At 38.3% G+C, this 24,087-nt stretch overlaps 1 protein-coding gene across 1 annotated transcript in view; it reads right to left on the reverse strand.

Annotated features, from left to right (window-relative positions):
- Positions 1-13,624, reverse strand: part of ACOT12 (acyl-CoA thioesterase 12) — a 38,053-nt gene extending 24,429 nt beyond the window's left edge. Inside the window, exons 1-4 of the mRNA XM_037530168.2 lie at positions 13,498-13,624; positions 4,758-4,827; positions 2,361-2,421; positions 1,506-1,607 (exon numbers count right to left, since the gene is read on the reverse strand). Of these exons, the coding sequence (XP_037386065.1) occupies positions 1,506-1,607; positions 2,361-2,421; positions 4,758-4,827; positions 13,498-13,624 (360 nt within the window). The remainder of the gene's footprint in view (positions 1-1,505; positions 1,608-2,360; positions 2,422-4,757; positions 4,828-13,497) is intronic.
- Between the last annotated feature and the right edge of the window lie 10,463 nt (positions 13,625-24,087).

A 24,087-nucleotide genomic window follows, 5' to 3' on the forward strand; every position in this document is an offset into this window, starting at 1 on the left:
CTGGGAAAGGTGCTTTACAAAAAGGTTACTTGAGCCAACCCCTGATGGTAGCACTGTAAGGCACCTGACTCCCAGAAACACTTTTGGAAAACAGTTCTTTAGGCTCAGCAGTTACTGGACTGAAGTGTGACTACTTTATTCTTAGTCCATGAATCCCTGAAGTTGGAGTGAAAAGTTTGAAGTTGGAGGGCGAAAAGGATGGCCCTTGTTTGCTCTTCCTTGTGAAGGAATGGGCTGGAGAGGTGGATTCCTTTCTGTCACTTGCTCTGAGATATGGGAGCACCCATCCCCATATTTTCTGGTTTCCAAGAGTTTAGAGATTTTTGTGGTTCCAGGAAAAACAGAACAGTTGGCAAGACCTATCTCAATGTTTTACATTTTAATTTCTATGATGCATTGTTCAACTACACCACCCCAACTCCTGTAGTAGTGATTCTGATTCAGCAGTTTTCAGATGAAACCCAGAAAGCTGCACTTTAATAATAAAGTTGGGTTGAACTTCAGTTTGAAAACCAATGTCTCGGGCACAGTGAATTTGCCTGTGGCCTGTTGGTATTGGGCACAGATTGTCCTGGTGTACAAAATTCTGCAGGACCACCATCATTAGGCACCCTGGTGAGCTAACTCTGCCTCCTGGTCCAAGTGAGAAGGAGCTGGGGTGTGCAACTCTGCTGTCATTTCTGTTGCAAACAATGAGATCTTTGCTTCGGTCTTGGCCTTAAAGTTGGAGGCAGTTTGAGGAAGAACATTTTGCAGAGTGATAGGCACTGCTTAGTGGCTTCAAATGTGTAATTAGGAAAAAGCCAATTCTTGAGAATCCTTGGAGTAAAAGATTTAGATTTTAAATTGAATTATTACACTAAAAAAATGTTTAGACTCAATGTGAGCCTTCCCCCAGGCGCCCTGACCTTAAAAAGGAAAGACAAGAAATTATAATGAATCATTATCATCCCAACAGCTTATGGACAAGCTGATCTGGGCCAATGGCCAGGCAAGCCCGCTGGGCATGCATATCCAGCCAATGTATTTCTTTTGAGGGTGTCTTTACCCCATATGTCCTGAAGCTTATTTTTAAACTTCAATAACTCAGCAACTTTGACATTCTTCCTTTAGGTGTAAAAAAATGATTGGACCACAACATGCAACTGCTTGCTAAATTGCTTTTGCTTTAAAAAAATTTTTATTTCAATTCAATTTTAACTTCTATAACCACAAAAGAACTAAACTTGTAGGCAATATTTTTAAGAAACTAATATGACCTCCAGATCATCTAAAACATAAATGTTTTCTTCCTCTTTCAGAAACTGGCTACATCCCCTTTGCTCTAAGCTGCTGAATATTACCACAGATTGATAACTTTCACAGTAAATACTGGTGAATAACAAGTCTTGGGAAACCGTATCACATGGTAAGAAGAAACGTGCCTTTTAAAATTAGAATTCTGATGCAATTGTTAATATGACCCCGCAGTAGATGTAAAACACCTCTTCACAGAGAAAATTTACCTTTTTTTCCCCAACTGGTTTGGCTACAAATGTAGAGAAAGCCACGCTTACAAGTTTCTCAATGCCAGTGAGCATGTCCTGTACTATGACCTTGATGCTGATCTAAAATGAAAAGAAAAATAAATAAGCTCTCAGCCATGCAGATAACAGATGAGAGTATAGTAATTAAAAATGCAGTTACATATTTCATTAGTCTTTTGTTTTTTTTAATGAAACTAGCATTTAAATTTATTTTTAAGCAGCACTGTCCTTTTAAGGATGTTCTATAATATTGGAAAAATATCTGTTTTTTCCTGATGATAGAAAAGTTTTTATTTACCATGGAAAATTTGGAAAGTAGGAAAAGTTGAGTGATAAAAATGGAAGCTCACAATTCAGGGTAAATACTACCAGTAATCTCACCCACTACTGAGATTAATATATATATTATATAAGTTATATATTATAGTGTATATTTTATATGTTGTGCATTATTTGCATATTTTATATATATATATGAAATTTCTGTCATTTAAGCCAAATAGGCTGCTGTGGTTATGGCAGCCCCAGAAAATCAACACAAGTCTTTATAAAGGATGTTTTGTGTCTAGAAATCAAAGGGGCTGGGTAGGGAATGGTAAAAGTATCAGGCTTTTCTGCCCTCCCACCATTAGGATAGATGACGGATCTTTGGTCCTAAATGCATGCCTGATGGCGGGCACCTGGAATAGGGTGTGGGCATATGTACATGGGATTCACCTGGGCTAAGACTGGGCTTTTAAGAGCAGCGTAACAGGGACTCCAGGAAAAGCCAAGAAGCAGGAGAGAGAGAGAGAGAGAGAGAGAGAGACATAAGTTTCAAAGGGAACCTATTACCTCCATGCTTGTGCTGAATGCTCTGCTAACTTTTGCTTTGATGGTTATAACTTGTCCAACTCTATAAAAGAATAAAGGGGGGGAACGAGAAACTCCGTAATCCTAGCACATCTCCTTTCAGACTTAAAACTTTACTTAAATGTATGTCCCACAGAGCAGATCCACCGTAAACATGCTGATAATGTTCATGCCTGAAAAACTTAGGTTAATGATAGCAGACAAAGACATTACTAAAAACAGATGTTGATCATTGTAAACCACACATATGTTAATTAGCTGCTACCCTTTATTTAAACAGAAAAGGGCCTTTGCAAAGATATTATGCAAAATGATTTACAAATCTGCAACAGATAACTGACACTATGCAGATTTTTCCTTAAGGGAAGTTAACACAAGCACACCGGCAAACCAATACCACTGATATTTATTTTTAAATATTAGTTATTAAATAAGTGAATAAACATACATGCAAGCAAGCAAACAAATTGGTCCACTTCAATAAGTTCACATGGGCCTTCAATGATTCCAGATGATCTATTCATTCCTCGTTATTACTAGAACGCTGGCCATGGAACCGGAAGTTATTCCACACCTTTGTGTTCATGCCCCCTCAGTTACCCGACCCCTTCACCATTGCAGATGGTAAGGGTCTACCCAAAAGAGTATCCTCACTTTTCTTCCAGGCTTTCAAAGTGGAACTGTGTTCTCACTGCTCTTGCCCTTACTCTTCCTTTTCAGAGGAAGAAGGATACATATTTTCAAGATCTTTCTTTATCTGTGCCCCCAATCCCAAGCCCCCATTATTTCTCCTCTTTTATACCTGCAGTCTCTGCCTTTTTCCTAATCTCCTTACTGGTCTATTAAAATGTTCAAGTCTTCTTTTTACAAATCTTTCTCTCAGGTCAATTATATCAAGTTATTTTCCCCTAATTCTTTATATTCAGGCTTCCTAAAATATCAATAATTTCATTTTTTACTAATGCATCATTTAACAAATATTTACTGAATTACAACTAGTTCTGGCATTAGATGAGCAAGATAAGTTTGAAGATTAGTCTTCACTTGGAACACCAAATGAAATGTAATGCCATGCAGTTTTTTGAAAATAAGTAAAGCATTGCAGAGTATAAACACTTTAACAAACATATAATCCCTAATTCTGTGCACTGAGAAGACTTAGACATTATGACCAGACCTGTATCAGTGAGTACCTCTCATGCTCAGTTTGTGATCTCTACTTATCATTTCTTTTGAAGAAATTTCTGGTTAAGTTTGTGTGAGGAAATGATGAGCCTGTCTTGTCACATCAGAAAGCAAAGGAATTACTAAAGCCTTCTAAAGTTGCTTCATGATATGACAACATAGGCTTGGGAACCAAACTGCAGAAATTTCCTGCTAAAAGATGGGGTAGTTTGAGCATCCATAAGGATAATCACATCAGAATTGAAACCATCGAGTATGTTAAAGTTCATGGACTCCTAAGAATTAAGTCTGTCTTCCCTGGACAAAGTTTACCTCATGGTAACTAAGTCACTAATGAGAGAAACTATCTCCTTGAAAAGTATTTCAGGAAATAAATGAAGAAATGATACAATTAGCATGTTATTATTTTACCAATATCCAATGAAATAATGGTTCTAGGAAATTATCACTTGATACTATTGCTCTTAACAGGAAACCATTGGGAATGATAATTTCCGTTAACGTTATTGTGATTTGATTTTTTTAAAAGAACCCTTACCTTAGAAATATATACTGAAATAGGTGTTCCTGGGATTTGCTTCAAAATAATTCAGATATGTGGGGGCTTATGGAGGGTATACTGGTCAAAGACAAGTATGCATGACTTGATTATTGTTATACCTAGGTGATAGGTCCCCAGGAACAAACTGTACCATTCTCTCTATTTTGTGTATGTTTGAAATATTTATATATCTTTAAATTTTCTATAAGACATTAAAGCACATACACACTCACACATAAAATATTTTTCATAATTTACCATCTCTACTCAGATGAATTAGTGTTTACCCAACAACCTAATGATGAAATTCACCATCACAGAGATACTTATTATCATTAATTATTCATCTAGTAAAGGAGGAGCCATTAAGAATCAGCTTGTGAAAATCCTGCTATGCCTTATACCAGAATGTATCCAATGCCGAGAGCTATTTCTCATCAAAATAGAATGTATTTACACTCAACAGTATAAATCACAGTATCTAAAAAGTTGGCCCTGAAATTATTTTAAACTGATTTACATTGGGTCAAATGCTATTTATTTTATTAACATTGGATCAATGATTCCAAATAAATTAGCTTGGTATCACAAATATGTGTCACAAATAAACCAATAAACCCAGGAGAAAGGCTTGACAGAGCAATGCCACTTACCTAGCCGTCTCCTCAAATTGTATGTCATCCACTGAGGCTGTAACACAGGAAACCCCAGCATGTTTTTCAGCTTCAAAAAATAGGTTAAAAATATGCTGCATGAGTAGTTATGTTTCAGCATAAGGGAAAAAGAATAAGACATCCTTTTGTTCAATATGGGACCTTTATGCCCACTCTTCTGGATGATCTGGATTCATAACAGTAACTGTGCTCTATAAGTTATATTTCTTCTGCATGTAAATTACTCCTGTTTTAATTTATACTATCTTTGATTTAAAATCTAATACCAATACCAGTATGCCTAGCTATTTAAATAATAATTCATTAAGTTGGTGCCAACTTTAAATATTTTGTGCTAAAAAAGAATGTATCAGTACCTTATTTGTTATCCCACATAACCAGTAACTGAATATCTTTAAACCACTTAAACAGTATAAACACTGAAAAGTATGGGAGACCCTGAAATCACACCCCCAGTCAAAGAGGAACTTCTCTGGGCAACAGAGAAATAGAGATAGGTATATCGTAAGTATTTAGCCATATATGTTACTGATTATTATCAAATTCACTCTGCATTGATTATATAGGAGAAAGGGTATATTGCATAGGGTGAAGAGAGATTTGGGAGGCGCTACAGTTACTTCTGTGATCCATGTCTGCCTTTAATTTGTTGAGACTTTTTTTGATGGTTGTCTTTGCTTTAAAGAAAAATTTCAAAATTTATTCTCTTTGGGAAAATTTTTGACATAGTTTTCTGACAGCGTTTGATTTTTGAGGAACAGTTAATTAAAACCCAAACAGATTGCTTTGACTTTTTTAAAGGACTATTTACTCCATTTTAATTTTGGATACTTCATTCCTGGTGCTACATTTGAAAAAGAAAATGACAGTGAATTTGTATTCTTTGTGTGTAGTACATTTGTATTCTTCGTGTGTAATGCATTATTTTAATGTTTAATATTATAATTAATCGATAAGTCCCAGATAAAAAGAGGTGAGAAAACATGCCAGAAAGCAAATATTTAAACCATTCCTTCTATGATCAAATTCTGTAGAAACTTGAACATTCTGGCTTTACTAGTTTGAAATGACTGTCCTTCCAAATGGGCCATCACATAAACTGAATTACCATAAAAGGAACCACCGAAGAGCCCTGTGAGTGATGGAGCAGGGAGGGTGGGCTCCCAGCTGTAGATTTCAGTGAGCCTAAGGGATTGTAAAAGAAATACTCAAGATGGGCCCAGTTTAATTCAGCGTATCAAACATTTGTTAAGTTGCCACTGATTAACAGATACTGAGCTGAATCAGACCTATCTTTTAACAAGTGTACTCAGTGGCAGTTAAGTGATCCAGCCATAGTCAGTGCCCTTTTGGAACTTAAGTTTTCCAGAGAACTATTGGACTCTTGCAAATAATGCCCTGTAAAACACTGACTAAAGGACACCTAATAGGTAGCCATTCCAGTTACCTAACACGAGAGAATGGGATATTTGGTTTATTAGACTATTTTTATTAATAAAATGTTCCCATATACACCAACAGGAGTTAGCATTTTTTTTTAAAGATTTATTTATTCATTATACAAGCACTGGGTACAGTCAGAAGGGCGGGAGGGTGAGAGAATTCACCAGAGCCAGAGTGGGGAAGAGAAACAGGTAGACTGACGAAATACACTGCTGAGGGGAGCAGCGGGCGGCAGGAGAGGTCTGCGCGCCATGTGGGACCCTCGCAGGCAGCCGGGGATGGAACCTGTACTGCAGAGGCTACTGGCAGCTTCGCAGTCCAGGGCTCAAACGCTGCGCCACCAGGGGAGGCCCAGGAGTTAGCAATTTTGAATGATTTAAATGATAACTGAAGTGCAATAACCAGTAAATGACTAAAATACTGTGTATATTGGATATCTTAGTGAGGTATATATTGTACTACACTAGATTATGAAAGGGCTCAAGAAGAAATAAAATCATAATAGTTACCATTAATTAAGCATTTATTATTGGACAGGTTCTGAGCTAATAAGTATTTAAAGATGTCAACTACATGAGTATTGTTAGTTCTATTTTACAAATAAGAAATTTAGGCTTAGTGAGATGAAATACATTTATTTTAAGCACTGATTTTTTTTTTTAAACTATAGCAGCAATAGGAACTCTCAGAAAAGACCAACCAAGAAATTCTCCCTAGAGAAGTAGTTGGCTAAATATAGCATTCACAGGCACAACAGACATGGTTTACCCTATAGACTTTCAAAGACCATTAAATTAAAAGGGAAAAAAATGTGGAAATCAACATAGGGTCATAATTTTTATGTGTGATATTTATTGATATGATATAGTTTTCCTTTTACAAGTGCGTCTGTTATTCTGATTCTTGATTTTGATTGTCTTTCATACAGTAAGCCAAGAAAAATGAACCCTTAAACTACTTCCAAGAGAAGCTGAGAGCAGCTGAGGAATAGTAGACTAGCTAAGTGGCTATCACCCAGGTATGAGATGATGATTGGTAAAATTGGTGGTATCTCCATTTATTTATTAATATAACTAATTTTGACTGAACACCTGTACTATGCCAGCTTTTATGTAAAGTGTGGAAATATAAAACAGTCCTGATCCCAGTATTCATGGTGTCCAATAGAGGAGCCAGGTACTAAATGAATGAATACGTAATAACAAAAATGAGTTAAGTGCTCTGGAGAAAACATGGATTTTAGGAGGGTAAGAAACTAAAGAGCCAGACTTAGGTGGGATGTGGAGAGGATGTACTAAGATCTGAAGGATGAGTAGGAGTAAAATAGATGTTGAGAGAAAAAAAGCAAGGGGAGAGCATGCTGAACAGAAGAAATTGTGACTGTAAGGGCCCTAGTGAAGATCTTTGTGGCTATCATGAAGAAATCAAAAGGACGACTGGCTGATAAAAGGCTGAAGGGAAGACGAAGGACAGGTCATGCACAAGGCCTTGACGCTCTTGCTTGGTATGGTTACACTGTCTTCAGGCCTCCATTGTTTTTGGTGAGGCCAGATAATTTTAAACATTGTTTTCCTCTATCTAATGTGTTTTTTCTGGCTGTTTTCAAGAATTTTTTTCTTCATCATAGTTTGCTTATGATGTGCCTTCATGTGATTTTCTTGTAATAATTTTGCTTAGTGTTTTGCTGTCTTAAAACTGTAAATGGGTGTGTTTTACCATGTCTAGGGTAATTGCAGCCACTATTTCTTAAAATATTTTGTTTTGCCCCATGTTATTTCTCATCTCCTTTAGAATTCCAGTGACATGTATTCTACACCTTTTGATTTTTTTTTTTTTTTTTTTCAGAAATCTCTGATACCTTGTTCATTTTTAACATTAATTTTCCCCCTCTGTTCTTTAGATGGGATAATTTCTACTGACCCATCTTTATGCTACTATTTCTTTTCTCAGTCTTGCTCCTTCTACTATTAATTCTGTCCAGTGAATTTTTGGGTCAGATACTATAATTTTCAGTTCTGGAATTTCTGTTTTGTTCTTTTTTTTTTTAATAGTTTCTCTGCTATGATTTATTATCTTTTCATCACTTATGATTATATTTTCTTTTATTATATCCTTGAGCAAAGTTATAATTCACTGCTTTTAAATCCTTGAAGCTTAATTTGAATACCTAGGTCACCTATGTATTGGTCTCCATCCATTGTCTTTTTGTTTCTTCATTGTCTTTTAAGAATGGGTCATGTTTTTCTGTTTCTTTGTATATCAAGTAATTTTGAATTGTATCTAGCCATTGTGAGTGATAAGTTATAGAAACCAGGGGTTTTTATTTAATCTTCTGAGAGTATTTGTTTTTTACTTAAGTAGACAGTTAACTAAGTTGTCTTAGTTAAAGGATAAAGCTGTCTCCTTAGAGATGGGACTAGGCTTTGGGTAGGAAGTTTAGACTCTGTCCTATGCATATATGACTTAAGGTTCATCAGCGATTCAAGCAAAGACTATAGATGAGTTTTTGGGCTCTGCTTCTCTGGCTCTCTCTTTTCTTGAATTTGCCCATCACATTTTAGTGGCTGTGTTTCCCCCAAATTTTATGGCTTTTCAAATTAACAAGTCTGTGTGTTTTCTGAAAGAAATTTAGCTGGGAGAAAATAGGAGGTCCTTATTTAGGTGTAGTCTTTTTTTAAAAAGGACAAAATTAGCTATTACCATTCTTTTCTTCCAAGTGTTGACTTCCAAGTGTTCTAAGCCTACTTTTGTTCACTGATTATTTGCTTTTATATAAATGTGTTTTTTTCCCCCGAGTGTATAGTTGTTACATGAGAGAAAATTTTTCTTATACAACATACTGAGCGTGCTGTAAGAGGAGCCCTTGTATAGCCTTTGGTAAAAAAGTCTGTGGGGGAAGATGAGCAGAACATGTGACATGAGCAGATTAGCACCTTCAAAAGGCATTTTAAGTGCAATGTGGAGAGCAGAACAAAATAGATGGAGAATACCAGTTTGGAAACTTTTCTAAAGTACATGAAAGATGGTGGGAGCTTGGACTAGGTGTAGCAGTGGAAATTTAGCAAAGAGGTTGTATTGGAAAGGTTCCTTAAGGTAACATTGGTAATACTTGGTTCATAGATTGAATATGAAGGGAAAGCAAGATAGAGAGGTAGCAAGGATGAATGACTCCTGATTATAGACTTGCACAATGGGATGGATCTGGAGCCATTCTTAAGGGAATGAAGGATTCCCTGGAATCCTTCATAAGCTGGAAAAGATTCATAAGTGAAATAGAGAAGAAACTGTGAATATGGTATATTTATTTTTTATGGGATATTTTACAGTAAGAAATAGAGTATATGGATAATGACTCATGAATGGCTTTAAGCCTGTAAGCACAAGAAATTGGAGGAATAATAGGGCTACTGACAAATAGGTGATCTCACGCCAAAATTATAGTGAACATATTTAATCTTTCTTTAAACATTGAGAAGACATTTTGGACTTTGGCACTACCTGGAGGCCTTCTGTGATCATTCTTTATCGCAATAATGTGGCCATAGAAGTGCTAGTCAATATGGAACTGTGGTTGAAAAAAAAGAATGCTAGAAAAACCAGTTTTTGTATTGCTCCCATTGTATAAAGTAAAGCACTAAGGTAGAGTGTTTCTCTGTTACAGATTCAGTTACACTTTGGCTAAATAATGTCCCTTGTTTATGTGGTACCTCTTCTTACCCTAGTGAGTTTAACACAAGCATTATCCATGTTTCCAAAAACAACCTTACCATCAAGGTGTCTTTAATACTGTATTATTGATAATTATTAAGATCCAGAGTAATTGGTTATCAATTGAATCATTCTGTGGTCTGAATTTTCAAAGATGTGAAACAGAAATTCTTATGACAATTGCAGGCAGACAATTGTCTCTCCATCACAGGACAGAGGCATTAAGTGAGGTCACTTTAAAAGTCACTTGAAGTTTCCATTAATGTAATCAGTTGCCTTGGCGGTACTCAGTGTTATTATTATTACAAGCAACCTCTGTGATTTATATACTTGTTTCTGCTATGTGTGAATTAATTTTATATTCATATTTTCATTATTATGTTATTATAACTGACCTTAAATCCTGATAAACACTGTTAAGACAAAAACCAAATATACCTACCAACAAATAAAAAGCCAAGAAACAGATTGGCATCAGATGTATGACTGAGTTTTGCAGGTGGTTAGCACACAGGGGATTAGGAACTCAGCACTCATTGAGCAATGTTTCATAACCATCAGAGCTTTACTTTTGTCCTCTGAGTCCTAGGATACATGATCTTTAAAGTGCCTTCTGCTCTAATATTTTATCCTCACATGCTTTACTCTAAAATATACATTAAAATATACATTTGCCAAGTTCATTGATGGCCTTATGCAAAGCCTGGATTCCTTTTAAGAATGAGATTCCAAGCTCTGGCCCCATCATCTACTAACCATTCATATAAATCAGGTGTTTTTTTTTAACCTAGTGCTTATTAAGCCCTGAAGAACTAACTCTAGTTTACATGCTAATGGGCCAGACTGGAAATGAAGAGGTGAACAGATTAGTACCCACAATATTATAGATTGTGCTAAGTGTTATGAAGGAAGCTGGAAAGGGCATTGTGATAAAAGTGATGCAAGGGTGCAAATGTGAACAGGTGGTCAGGAAAAACTTCTCTGGAAATGATATTAAGCTGAGATGAAATGCATGAAAAGGATCAAAGAAGAATATAAAGTTAAATAGAAAAGCATGTACAAAGGTCCTGAGCAGAGATTATTTAAGGGTACAACAGGCAACAAATTGGATGCAGAAGCAGATGTAAGAAGAAAATTTTCTATTAAACCAAAAACTAAAGAGCTATGCACTTACTTCTGTGAGAATGGCCCATATCAAAAAACAAACAAAACAACAACAAAAATCCAAACAAACCACCAACAACAAATGCTGCAAGGTTGTGGGAAAAAAGGAAATTTCACAAAAATCTACAAAGAGCTGATGAGACTCTACAAAAAAAAAAGAAAGAAAGAAAGAAAATAATCCTGTCAAAAAATGGGCAGAAGAGCTAAAAAGAAACTTCTCCAAAGAGAAAATGCAAATGGCCAACAGGCATATGAAAAAATGTTCAACATCACTTGTAATCAGGGAAATGCAAATCAAAACTACAATGAGATACTATTTATACCAGTGAGTATGGCACATATTAAAAAAACTAGCAACAACAAATGTTGGCAAGGTTGTGGAGAAAAAGGAACTCTCCTGCACTGTTGGTGGGAGTGCAAACTGGTCCAAACACTATGTAGAGCTGTGTGAAGATATCTTGACCTACTAAACATAGAGCTTCCATATGATCCAGCAATTCCACTCCTAGGTATTTACCCAAAGGACACAGAAACGTTAATTCAAAAGGGCATCTGCACCCCTATGTTTATAGCAAAACTATTTACAATAGCTAAGCTATGGAAACAACCCAAATGCCCCAAAATAGATGACTGTATCAAGAAGATGTGGTACATATATATACACAATGGAATATTACTCAGCTATCAAAAAAGATAAACTCATGCAATTTGCAGCAACATGGATGGAACTAGAAGGGATCATGTTCAGCGAAATAAGTCAGAAAGAAAAAGAAAAATACTGGATGGTCTCACTCATAGCAGGAGTTTAGAAAACCTAAGTAAGGGACCAGGAAAAAGACTAATTAATACAAAATAAAAATCAAAATCAACGAGCAACTATAAGCCAGAGACACACTGCGGGGGTGAGGGGAGTAGGGAGAGGAAGGATTAGGGTCAAAATAAGGGGGGGGGTATAATTGTATGGTGAATATAGCCAAAATGAAAATTCATACATTATGCAAAAATGAAAAATGATGTAAGAATTATATAAAATTTAAAAAAAGAAAAAAAAAAAGGAAATTTCATACATTATTGGTGGGAAGGTAGACTGGTCCAGCCCCTGTGGAACCCCGTATGGAGATTCTCAAAATATTAAAAATAGATCTACCATGTGACCCAGCAATTCCACTCCAAAGAATGCAAAACCTCTAAATCAAAGAGTTGTATCTAGCTCCTATGCTCATTGTAGCACTATTTACAATCATCAAGTTATGCAACAGTGTCCAACAGCAGCGGAGTGGATTAAGAAGATTTGGTATATATACACACAATGGAATATACCATTCAGCAATTTTTAAAAACAGATCAGCTCTTGCCATCTGTAGCAACATAGAACTGGAGGGAAGCATGCTAAAGTGAAATAAATCAGAGGGAGAAAGACAAACATCAGATAATTTCACTCATATGAGGAATATAGAGACACGAAACAACGGACACAAACCAAAACCAACCCTAGAAATGACTGCAGAATTGAGGCTCTAAGAGAGGGAGGGAATATGGGGGCAGGAACAAAAAAGGGAGAGGCCCAATATTCTAGGGTAAAGGACTATGTGCTTTGGTGGTGGGGATGATGTGACATACCTCTGAGGAGACGTGAACCCTTCCCCCAAATCACATACAGTGTGGTTAACCCATGTTAGGAAGGAGGGAAGGAGGGTAGGTAGGAAGGAAGGACAGGAGAGAGGGAGGGAGGGAAAGAGGGAGGGAGGGATGTGAAGAAATGTAAACCAGTACCAAGCCTCTAAGTGCATTTTTATTATTGTTGAAAATATGGTTATTTTTCAATAAACTATATAATTAAAATGTTAATTAAATCAATTCACCTTAAATTAATTGATTTAAAAAAGAAGTAGAATATGGTTAATATGGATTGAAAAAAATCTTCCTAGGGTCGTCCCTTATTAATGGGCTGAAGGCGTTCTGAGCCCCAAACATTTGAGAAGCGCTGATCTAGGTGTTCCCAAGGTGGAGGAGCCAACTGTTTCAGTCCTCACCCAGGGCGCACAGCTCCATGCTTTCCTGTCTCCTCACGCATTCCAGGTTCTGGACCAGCAGAGGCCCCAAATGTGGCTTCCACACTTGGGTTATCCCCAAGTCTATCATGCTGGATTCTGCCATTGCTCGACCCCTGCTTCCATCCTGCACCCCGGCATTCCTGAGTCTCAGTTCAGATTCCCATCCGGGGCTCTCCACACCGCCACCCCTGCACACCCCCCACCCCCCCACCCCCCACCCCCCGCTCCCCAAGCTCCTCACATTTCGGACCCCGACACCCCACCCTCTCCATCCCGTAAACCACTTCCAAACCCCCACCCCCACCCTACTGTGCGCTCCCACGGCCGCCCCCCGCCCGCCGCGCCCCTACCCGCCAGGCAGGCGGTGGCGTCGATCCACTTGAGCAACTGCCCTGCGCTCAGCTCGCCGCGGGGGTTGGCATGCACGGGCTGGATGGCCTGGCTCATGTGCACCTCGCGGGTCGCGGGAGGCTCCATGTTTGGGGCCGAGAGAGCAAAGCCGCTGGGCTCCAGGCGCCTGGGTTTTCTGGCTCCGCCGCGGGGCCCGCCCCCGCTCCAAAGGGCACAGTTACCGCTGCTGGTCCCGGCCGGGAATCCCGCTCGCTCCCTGCTGGCTGCTCCGTAGCCTGGTGCATTGGCAGGAGAGATTTAGGGTGTCTTGAATAACGCCCCGGGAATAGCACGAGGAGGGAGAAAAAGAGCTCTCTTCTGTTTCAGAGGAAGCCACATCTGGGGTAACTGAGATTGACAAAGTAGGGTACTGATATTGAACTTGATCATGTGACTTGCTTTTGAACGGGATGTGGACAGGTAACAGTGTGCCAGTTATGAGCCTAGCATTTGTTATGAGCCCCACCCCACTTGTTCCTATTTTCCAGAACCTCTGACCTCTGCCATGAGCAGGTTGCCCAAGGCGCTGCTTCCTTGCATCTGGGTGCCAGTGTGAGTTCATATATTGCATTGCTGACCCAGTCAACCTGCAGACATATGCCTGGGAGCTGAGCCACTCATCAGACCTGCAGTTTTGTGAATGAGACATGACTCCTGTTGAATGTCATTGTGATTTTGGGATTATTTGTTACACAGCAATAATGGATGGTTACATGCACTAATTTCATTTATTAATATTTTAGGAAATGTACTAACCTAATGAAAATAAAATTTGTGCTTAGATTGAATTGTAATGTTTTGGGTAAAAGACAGTGAGTATAGTGGTAATATTACATATAGGATTGTACACTTGGTTTCTTGTAAACTTGTTTCAAAGAAGGTTTAAGCATAGGTGTGAGAAGGTAATTTTCCACAATAATTATCTGGAAGGGTCAAAGTTTATCTGTAAAGATATGTCTAGGGACATTTGATCAAAAAGCGGATGCAATACACAAACCCAGAATTGTGTTTTCTTATGTGTATTATCTCCTGTTTAGATGGATTTTGATTATGGTTCCAAATCTTTTGTTCATTTGGCACTGATTTTCATTTTAATAGCCTCTGCCTGAAATGACTCGTCTTATGTTTTCTGAATGTCTTTTTTCTCCATCACAATGAAAATGTCATCTGCATGTGTGAACATTTGCTGTATCTTTTATCTGTCAAGGATTTTTGCTATTATGCTTAAAGAAAAGGGCTCTATTTTCTATTTCTGTTTAGAGACATCTTTTGAAGAGCCCTCTGTGAAGGCAGCTCATTTTGAAAAGGTCATGTACATGAGCAGGAAAGTTGATCACAAAGAGTATGCAAAGTTTGATGATCACTAGAATAATGAGAATATCTCTAGAATGTTGCAATGAAAGGAACATAGATGGTGTGGCCCCTCATTCTGGAAATGAGGAAGTGAAATGTTTGCCCTGTCACATTGCATGGTATTGATCTGGCTTTGAGAAAACAGAGAACAAGGAGCATGGACCATAAGAAGAGAGGGGAAAAATGCTTCCCTCAGAAGCAGACCCTCCAGCAAGAGTTTGAAGGCAAGCAGTTTACTTGGGAGGAAGTTGCAAAAAGCACTGGTAGAGGAGTCAAAGTTTGGTCTCCAGACGAGCAGCATTGGCTTCACCTGGGAGCTTGTTATAACTGCAGAATCTCAGATTCCACCATAGACCTGCTGAGTCAGAATTCAATTTTATGAAGATTCCCTGGTGAGTTATGAGCACATCAAAGTTTGTGTAAAACAGCCTGAGCTATCCCTCCACGAGACATGGAAGCTAGGGTTTTCTGCTTAGCTCCCACCCTTCATTGACTAAAATCTGCTCCCTCAAGCCCTTGCAGAATACGGGCAGAGCTACCATCCAGCGGGATGGACGATGCTGCTCAGTGGAGACCCCTAGCGGCCACAAGCACTGCTTGTCAATATGCTGGTGTAAATGAATTATTTTTAAGTATGTCAATAGAGCCAGCCTTGCAACCCTGGAATAAACCCCTCTCAGTGGTGGTGCATAATTCTCTTTATTTTATTTGCTAATTCTATTTGCTCATATTTTTGCTAGAGATTTTTATGTCTACATTTTTGAGATTTCTTGGTCTTTTGTTCTTTCCTTTTCTTTTTTTTTATTGTCTCTATCTGGTTTTGGTGTAAAGTTCATCAGATAAATAGGAAACACTCCCATCTATATTCTAGAAAATCTTGTATAGATTTAGTTCCTTCAAATTTTGGTAGAATGCTCCAGTGAAACCAAGTCCTGGAGAGGTTTTGTGTGTGTGTGTGTGTGTGTGTGTGTGTGTGTGTGTGTGTGTGTTTTGAGATTTAAAAATTCCTAATTCAATTTTTAAAGTGGTTATAGGGTTATACAATTTATATATTTCAGATTGGGTGCATTGTGGTAGCTTCTGATTTTAGAATAATTGTCCATTTCTTCTTAGAGAAGGGAGTTTGCCAAAGGTAAGAGTGAACTAAAGTTTGATCTGGCACTTCTATCCAGTGTGAACAGCCCTCCCATCTCCTCTTGGCCCCTGGAACTGACCTTCCTAGCCCTCTGTTTTCCCCCCACCCAGATATCTCCAAGTCTTTTGCCTAAAATGTTTTCTTGTTCTCTAAGCTGGTTCTCAACTAATTCTCTCTTAAGACAGTGGTTATCAATTCTCTAGGCTTCCCAGAGTTACTGGGTCAGGCATTCTGGGGGTTAGGGCAATAGCTTGTGTTTTAACACATTTTCCATGTGATTCTGTTGCACATTAATGTTTAAGAACCACATACAAGGCTCTTTCATCTAGGGGCTGGAACTTTCATCTCAATCTTTTCAAAATTGTGTTTAGTTTAACCGGAGGCCCTTTGAGATCACTGAAGGAATTAGTGCTATGGGAGAAAGAGCCACAGTTTTGGGTCCAAAAGGATATGTTTGTGTCTGAATGGACTCTCTTCTTGCTGGTGTTGATCTTGGATATATCATTCAGCCAAATTGTGTCTCATTAGGTTTTTCTTTTTATAAAATGAGGATGCTTTCCTTACTTCATAAGATTGTAATTAGGTAATAGAAATTTTTATCAAATGTAGTCAGGATAGATATTACTGAGGGCCCATTAATCTTCATAACATATCCAGTAATAATCCTTTTGTAGAGTTGAGAGATGAAATCCATACAAATTACGAACTCTAGTAACATGCCACACAGTCCTAGGAAGGGTGAGACTGTTACAAAACTCAATTTATAGATGAGACACTTGAGCAACTCACCTGAGACCACAAAACAAGGAAATAGCAGAGGCAGGATTTAAGCTGGGTGGAACTCGCCCTGTTCTTTTCATCCTTATGGAACTAGGTGAAGAACAAAAGACCCAGAAGAGAACATGTGCCTGTCCAAACTAAAGTCATATGTCTGCCCATGATTCTAGGGGGGGAAGGGAAGGCACGGGAGTGGTAAAATCTGTGTCTCTTAGTTTTAGTAAAGATGAGAGACAGGTCTGTGGAATTATGTTCTAAATAAAATTAAAAATGGTGGGGGGGGGGAGAATAATTCCCCAAAAGAAAACTGAGTCCTGATGAGAAAAGGAGAATGGAAGCTAGACATCTTTTAAATTATTAAAATTATTTGCAAGGGCATTCATGGGGAAGATAACGGGAAAAGGGAACAACTTTGTAATTTTGTTAAGCTGCTGAGTCACACCTCACTTGAAACCAGTTTTCTTTGGAACTTTCCAACTACACAAGCAAATGTCACCCTTATGGCTCCTCCATCTAATTTTGCTCTAAGACCCTGTGAATTTGGTTATCTGTAAGGCCTAACAAAATATTGCTTAATTAACCACTCACATACAATGCTCTTATACAATTGCTAGTATAGGTGTTGTAATTTAGAAAAGATTTATAACATCAAAATTGGTTGATTGGTCCCATTTTCCATTGAGATACATGCCGAGGAGAGAGTGTTAAGACAGAGATAGTATCAGAGAAGGTTGCCATTGCTGGGTCTATTCCTTCCAAGAAGCGGTGCATGGGATGGATCCAGGTCGCAGTGCTATTCCTGACTGCCCTTTTGTATTCTCTTCCTCCTGTCCAGGCTGGGTGAGTTGATGGCCCAGGGGAAAAGTAGATTAGTAGTTTCCTAAGTAATTATAAAGAATAAGTAGTTGTAAGCTAATTTTTGTCCGACGCACTCTAGAGTCTATTCCCAGACCCCTTGGCATTCCTAGTGTGCTCAGATACCAACACCTTTAATGACCAGAGTTATTATTATTTTTTTTGTTTGTTTGTTTTTAAACAGGAGTCTATTGATAAGTAACAAAGATGACTATTTAAATGGATTCCATTTTTATTATTAAAATAATAATAAAATATTTCCCCTTAATTTTTCTAAATGACATTCAGACCAAGTTGCATCAGTAAGGTCATTGTTGATTTTGTGCTGCATGGGTCTTTGATGATGCCCTCAAAAGCATTCTTTGTTTCTGTTGCAGTGCTTTTTAATGCTTTTCAGTTCTGTAATAAAGAACCCTAATAGGGTTTCCATCTTTCTGCTCACACTGTGGTCTGTTCTTGCATGCTGTCTACTTTATCCGTTAGAGTCCTTAGTTTATTAATTATAGTTGTAAACTTCGGTTTGGTAATATCCCTGCCTTGTCTGGTTCTGACGTTCTATCTTTTCAAATTTTATATTTTTCTTTTTGTAAATCTTGTGATGGAGATGATGTACCACTAGGTAAAGGAACTACTGTAAACTGACCTTCAGTTATATGGTGGTGAGGTGTCGGGGGAGGGGAAGTGTTCTATAGTCCCAGATTAGGGCACCGATTTCTAGAGATTTCTAGCCTTTGGGCTGCAACTGCTGTTTTTCAGTTCCCTCCCCTTAGGTGGGACAGCATCGGAACTTTTTCAAAGGTTTTTTTTTTTTTAATTTTTTAAACATAGTAATCTACTGACTAGTGGATGGGAGTTGGGTGTTTCTCTTCTTCCGGGTCAGGTAGGCGCAGGTGTGGCGCAGGTGTGGTCAATTTTTGGCCACTGCTCTTATAAGCGGGAAGGCCCGAGTGAGCAGAGCAGCGTCTCCTCTGGAGAGTCCGCACGGAGCCTCCCGCGGTCCCTGGGTTACAGCTTTTCCCTTCGGCCACTGTTTACTGTGGAAGTTCCTGCTCTCGAGACTCTGCCCCAGTAAGTGTGACTGCTTATTTATTTATTTATTTTTGCCTATTTTGCCGTTGGTTTGCTTTGCGTCATCCCCTTTTTGATTTTTCGGTCTGCTTAGCTTTTTTCTTGTGGCTTGGATGGAGTGGTGATGTCTAAGCGCCTTATATGCGGAACTGGAAATGTTTCTAGCACTTTTTGAAAGATGGGAACTGGTTTTTAAATCTTCAAAACATTAGGGAGCAGATACTGAGATGAAGTTAGGTGTTCAGAAGGCTGGTTGTCGAGTCGCGCCTGTGAAAGGAGAGGGCCAAAAATAAAGTTGGGCAGTGGGAACTCGGAATGCCAGGCAGATTTGGGCGTCTGTTAGGCCGTTGGACAGGGGAGCAAGGATTGTCCGGTCTGAGCGCTCAGTTGGGGCGCTGTGTTGGCGTGCTTATACGGGACACTTGCTCAGTCCATGGTTGATGCTACGCTTTGAATATTGTGACCTTCCTCTAGAAGTTTTGAATTTTAATTTTGTTTTTGCATTTAGTCTTTGTTCTGTTGGGGTTAGTCTTGTTTAGGGTGTGAGGTAAGGTAAGAGTTGAGTTTCTTTTGCTTATGGGCATTGAATTGTTCCAGTACCATTGTTGAAAATTGTATATGAATGTATATAGCTGTTTGATTTGCCTGTTTGTTGTTTGCAACCCTGGCTGCTGGTGCTTAAGGATCCTCACCTGGCCTCAATTGTATTCGCACCCTTTCGCATTGCTGTCTGTGAGTTAAATTCTGTTACAGTGTTTTTCTGTCCTGGACTCTGATCTGCAGAGGGGAACCACTATGAACAACTTCATAATGACCGTGTCCTGCCTCTTCTGGGTGTTCCTGATGATGGTGGTGAATAGAGTGCCTTCTGGTGGTATAGAATCCTCAGGTGGTTTGTCAGGCCTTCCCTGGTTTGCCAGAATAGCCACACCATACCTAATCCCCAAATCCTTTTATTCCTTTTCTATACAATCTGCTTTGACAATTCATGCCTGTCAGCCTTGCTCTGCAGGAGCCTCAATTTCTCCAGGCTTCTAGGAGCTAAGCCAGTGGTAAATTTACACCATCTTCTGGGGGCCCTTTCCAGAGTGTTAAACCATACCCAGAGACAAAAGAATCCTTACTTCATTTAACACTCAATAAATCCAAACTTATGGTCCAGCCTCCCTGATCAAACATCCTCCAAATCTAGTCAATAGATATTAACCTGGTCCCTGCATTCCCTTTTTTTTTTTTTTTTCTTTTATCAGGCCTAGCTTGTCTGGGCTGGTTTATACAGCACTCAGCTGAGTGCTGCATAACCCCATCAATGGGGGCCTTGGATCAAGAGGAGGCCGGCAGCAGGGCAAGGACTTCGGCAGGCTGCTCTATGGGGGGAGTTTCTCAAATCTTAATGGGGCACTGCTGCAGGATTGAACTTAACAGTATTCTGGGGAAACAAACTGTTTAGAGGCTTCTACCCATATACTCCCTGCACATGTCCGGGCCCAGGTTTCCCCAATTAAGATTGTAACTTGGTGTCGCAGACTTACTTCAGCTGGGCATTCAGTCTTTGAAACTGGGAGACTCATACTATTAAATGCTGGGCGTGGTCTTGAGCTTTTCCTCGTCTCCCATTTAAGGAAAAAAGGGAATAAAGAACTTTTGTAAACTGCCAAATAGACCTTATGGCCTTTCCATTTTCCACTCAGTTGTTTAACTGTCCTCAGCTTGTACTACCTGTCGGAGCCAGTGACTATACTAGCTATTAGCCAATTTACTTCATATGCTTTGTCCTCTATACTTTTCACCTCCCCTTACAACCATGTCACCAAGTTGCAGTAATTATATAGCCAGAACAATCTGGGCCCTGTAAGAGGAAAAGAAGCTGTATATACGTTATGCAAGAATCAGCATGTATTAGTAGGGAGCAGGATAATACCTGTTCACTTGATTTTCGAGGACCAGAGTGCTCTTCTTCATAGGTACATTTCTCCAAGTGTTAACCAATGCTTTGAGAAGGGACCACCTGTGCCATTCATATCACCTGAGGTGGTTCCTTATGTCAGCCATACAGTAAGTGATCTAGTGCCCAATGCCTCATTTTACTGCCTCTAGTTGTCTGCTATTTAGATTCTCAGTGAAACAGTTGCTGAACCAGAGTTAAGATGTAAATTATTTGAGACTTACAACTGTGAAAGAAAAAAGGCAAAAACAGGGTGGGGTAGCAGGAAATAGGATTGTGATTTAGACCTGACCAAGTCTCCTGGCCTACTGGGAATCTGAAGACAAGAACATTTGTCTTAGAGGACTCCAATATTGTATATTAAGTGACTGGCCCTGTTACCGTGGCCTATTCAGTCACTGACCGGTGCCCCCTGGGAGAAGAGCATGACTTTAGCACAAAAGCTGAGGCAGACAGCCTGTGATGACTGCTAACTACACTCTTCGGGGCTGAGTAAAGAGTGTCCTCTTGAAAGAGGGTGACGAGGACCTTAGTGGCATACGTGCATGTCTCCAATAGGATGTCTTGGTGGCCCTGTGGTCTTTGGAACTCATTTTCATCCAGGATTCAAGATATTCTAGTTCAAATAATTCTGTTAATTGTAGTAATCATAAAACGGTTTAGTAGTGGGAAAGCACAATTATTGATAAAGTTAATATGACCTAGCAATTTTTAAATAATTGGAAAAATTTAGGTGCAACTAGATTCTTTATAACTACACTAAACTTCTATTTCCTATTCAATTTTTTTCCTCTGATATAAATTGTCAAATTGCTCCCCTTTGGAAGGTAAATGAATCCCGACAAGTTATTCTTTGAGTAGATATTCCTGAACATTTTGCCTCGTTAGCTTCCCTTCCCTTTAATAAAGAGCTTACTTAATGATAATTTATATTTAATATATAACTTCTTTAATTGAATGTCAAGTTTTGTAACATTCAGTTTTTATATAGTTAACATTTAAAGCAATTATAACCTCTCCTAGAAAAATATTAAAGGAAATAAGCATTTTAATTTTTGGATTTCTTTAATTAAAAATTATGGTTTTTGAAACTCTGAATTAATGATATCCTGTGACCAGAAAAGAGCTGCAAAGGCAATAGGGGACAATTCTGGATTTGGGCAGAGGTTAGAAAGAATGGAAATACAAATTATAACATTCTAATTTTCTGTTTGCACATGGTTATTTTCTAAGACAATAAAAATGACTTCACAGTTAAGGGCAGAGTTTAATGCCAACTTGAGACATAAAAACGGGTGAGAGTTTTAAAATGGTAATAGAGAATATTAAAGGAACTGGGTAGAAAATTATGGGTGTGTGTATTTAATGAAACCTTTGAGCCTTCATTTTAAAACTTATTAGAGAGTGTTTATTGCAGCTTTGGATTAGGTCATTGCAACTATTATATTTTTCTGTTTTCAGTCGCCATCATGTCAAAACAATTACTTTCTGACTTTTAAATTGCTTTTTAAAATGATTGGGAATAAAATTCTTTTTCATGTAAAAAGGTTGGTACGTATATCCTTAGTTCATAGCCAAGGGAAATAAAAAACAGATTAAGGGACTATACCAAAGAATTTATAGGAGATTGAGGATTAATAATCATAGTTCCCAAGTTTCTATTTTCTAAATAACCGCACTGCCCTTTTAAAGCTTTAATATTGTCATTAGATATTTCTAATTCTTTTTCAACAACTTCTGTTGCAGATATATTTTTTAAATACTCAATATAAATTTAATATAAATGCCCAATATAAATATTAACTTACTAGCATTGCTCGCTAAAGAAATAACTTATTTCATTCCTGTTTTTGAAAAAGGTTTTAGTTAACCTTTTTAGAATTTGTGTAAAAATGCCAAATAAAGATATATAAATTCTAATTGTAACTCTTAACCCCAGGCTTGACAGAATCCTTGTTATGTCATTGAAAATGTATTTTAATAGTTTATTCTAACTTCTAAGTATTGATCTTTAAATGTATACAACATGATCCACTTTTCCCCCACTTAAAGTGATCTAAAGTACATAGTTCTCTTCTAGACCTGGGAGAAAGGGGAAATGCTCTCAGAGATTTGGGAGCATTCCCATAGCTTTCATTGTATGCCGTTTTCTATTTACTAAGGAAGATTACCCTGTGCTTAGCAGTCTGACAACCCTTCGTCCTTTATGCTGCATTTCTCAAAGCAATTATTGCTTTCTGAAGTTTTTATAGGAACACATAATCTCCTAAGATTAAAAAAAAAATCACTGCATTCCTTTTTACAACAATAATATATGCTGTGGTGATTTTTATTTTCTAGAGAATTGTTACATTTTTCCAGAATTTAAGGACAAGAGTTAGGTCATTTTTTTTTTCCAAGCTGATTTATGTTTATTTCCTTCTTTTATTCAAAGAACATAGCATCTGGGGCAAGGTAGCAGAGGCTTTTTTAGTTTTTTGTTTGTTTTTTTGTTTTTTTATTTTCTTGCAGGGGTCTATCGGGTATTTCATATGTTGTCATTTTATTGTTAAATGGTATACTAAAGAAATGAATATTTTCTTTGAAAACTTTTGTCTAAAATTGTATGTAGGTGGTAAGAGTATTTCTGATTCTCAGTTTATTGTTGAAATTTGATAAGTTACACAACTCATAGTTTTTCACTGTTGCTGTGTCAGTACTGCATGGATTTTTGTGTAATTTTTGTGTAACAATTCTATCTGGGACTGAATTTCCTAGGAAAAAGGAATATAATATGTAAGAGGGTGGGACAATGGGGTATAATCTGTTTGTTTATATAGTGTAAAACATTTTCAAATAATTTTTAAAAAGTCTCTTTCCCTCAGTATTTTTTTTTTTTTAAGATTTATTTATTTATACAAGCACTGGGTACAGTCAGAAGCGCGGGAGGGTGAGAGAATTCACCAGAGCCAGAGCGGGGAGCAGAGCAGGCAGAAGGACCAAAGTACACTGCTGAGGGGAGCAGCGGGCGGCAGGAGAGGTCTGCGCGCCATGTGGGACTCTCCTCCGGTGGCCGGGGAGCAGCCGGGGATCGAACTGGCGCAGCAGAGGCTACGGGCAGCTTCGCAACCCAGCGCTCAACCGCTGCGCCACCAGGGAGGCCCTCTTTCCCTCAGTATTAATAAGAGTATCTGAAACAATGTCCCTGATTCTGTTGCAAGATTCTTGTTATATTGACAGCATTAAGAATCTATTTTGTTGTTCAATAAAACACAAAGGCAGTTTTTGCACAAACTGTCACTGCCTAATAAAAATTCAACTTTGTGGAGCAATAATTGGTAAACTTTTGTTATAATCTCAGATACATGAGAGAAAAGAAAACCAAAGGTTTTAAAAGAACCTGCAATAAACAATACAACAAAGCTCACTGTATTAATA

The sequence above is a fragment of the Talpa occidentalis genome, unplaced genomic scaffold (assembly GCF_014898055.3).
Source record: "Talpa occidentalis isolate TD23 unplaced genomic scaffold, MPIMG_talOcc4v2.1 talOcc4.6, whole genome shotgun sequence".
NCBI classification, from domain to species: domain Eukaryota; kingdom Metazoa; phylum Chordata; class Mammalia; order Eulipotyphla; family Talpidae; genus Talpa; species Talpa occidentalis.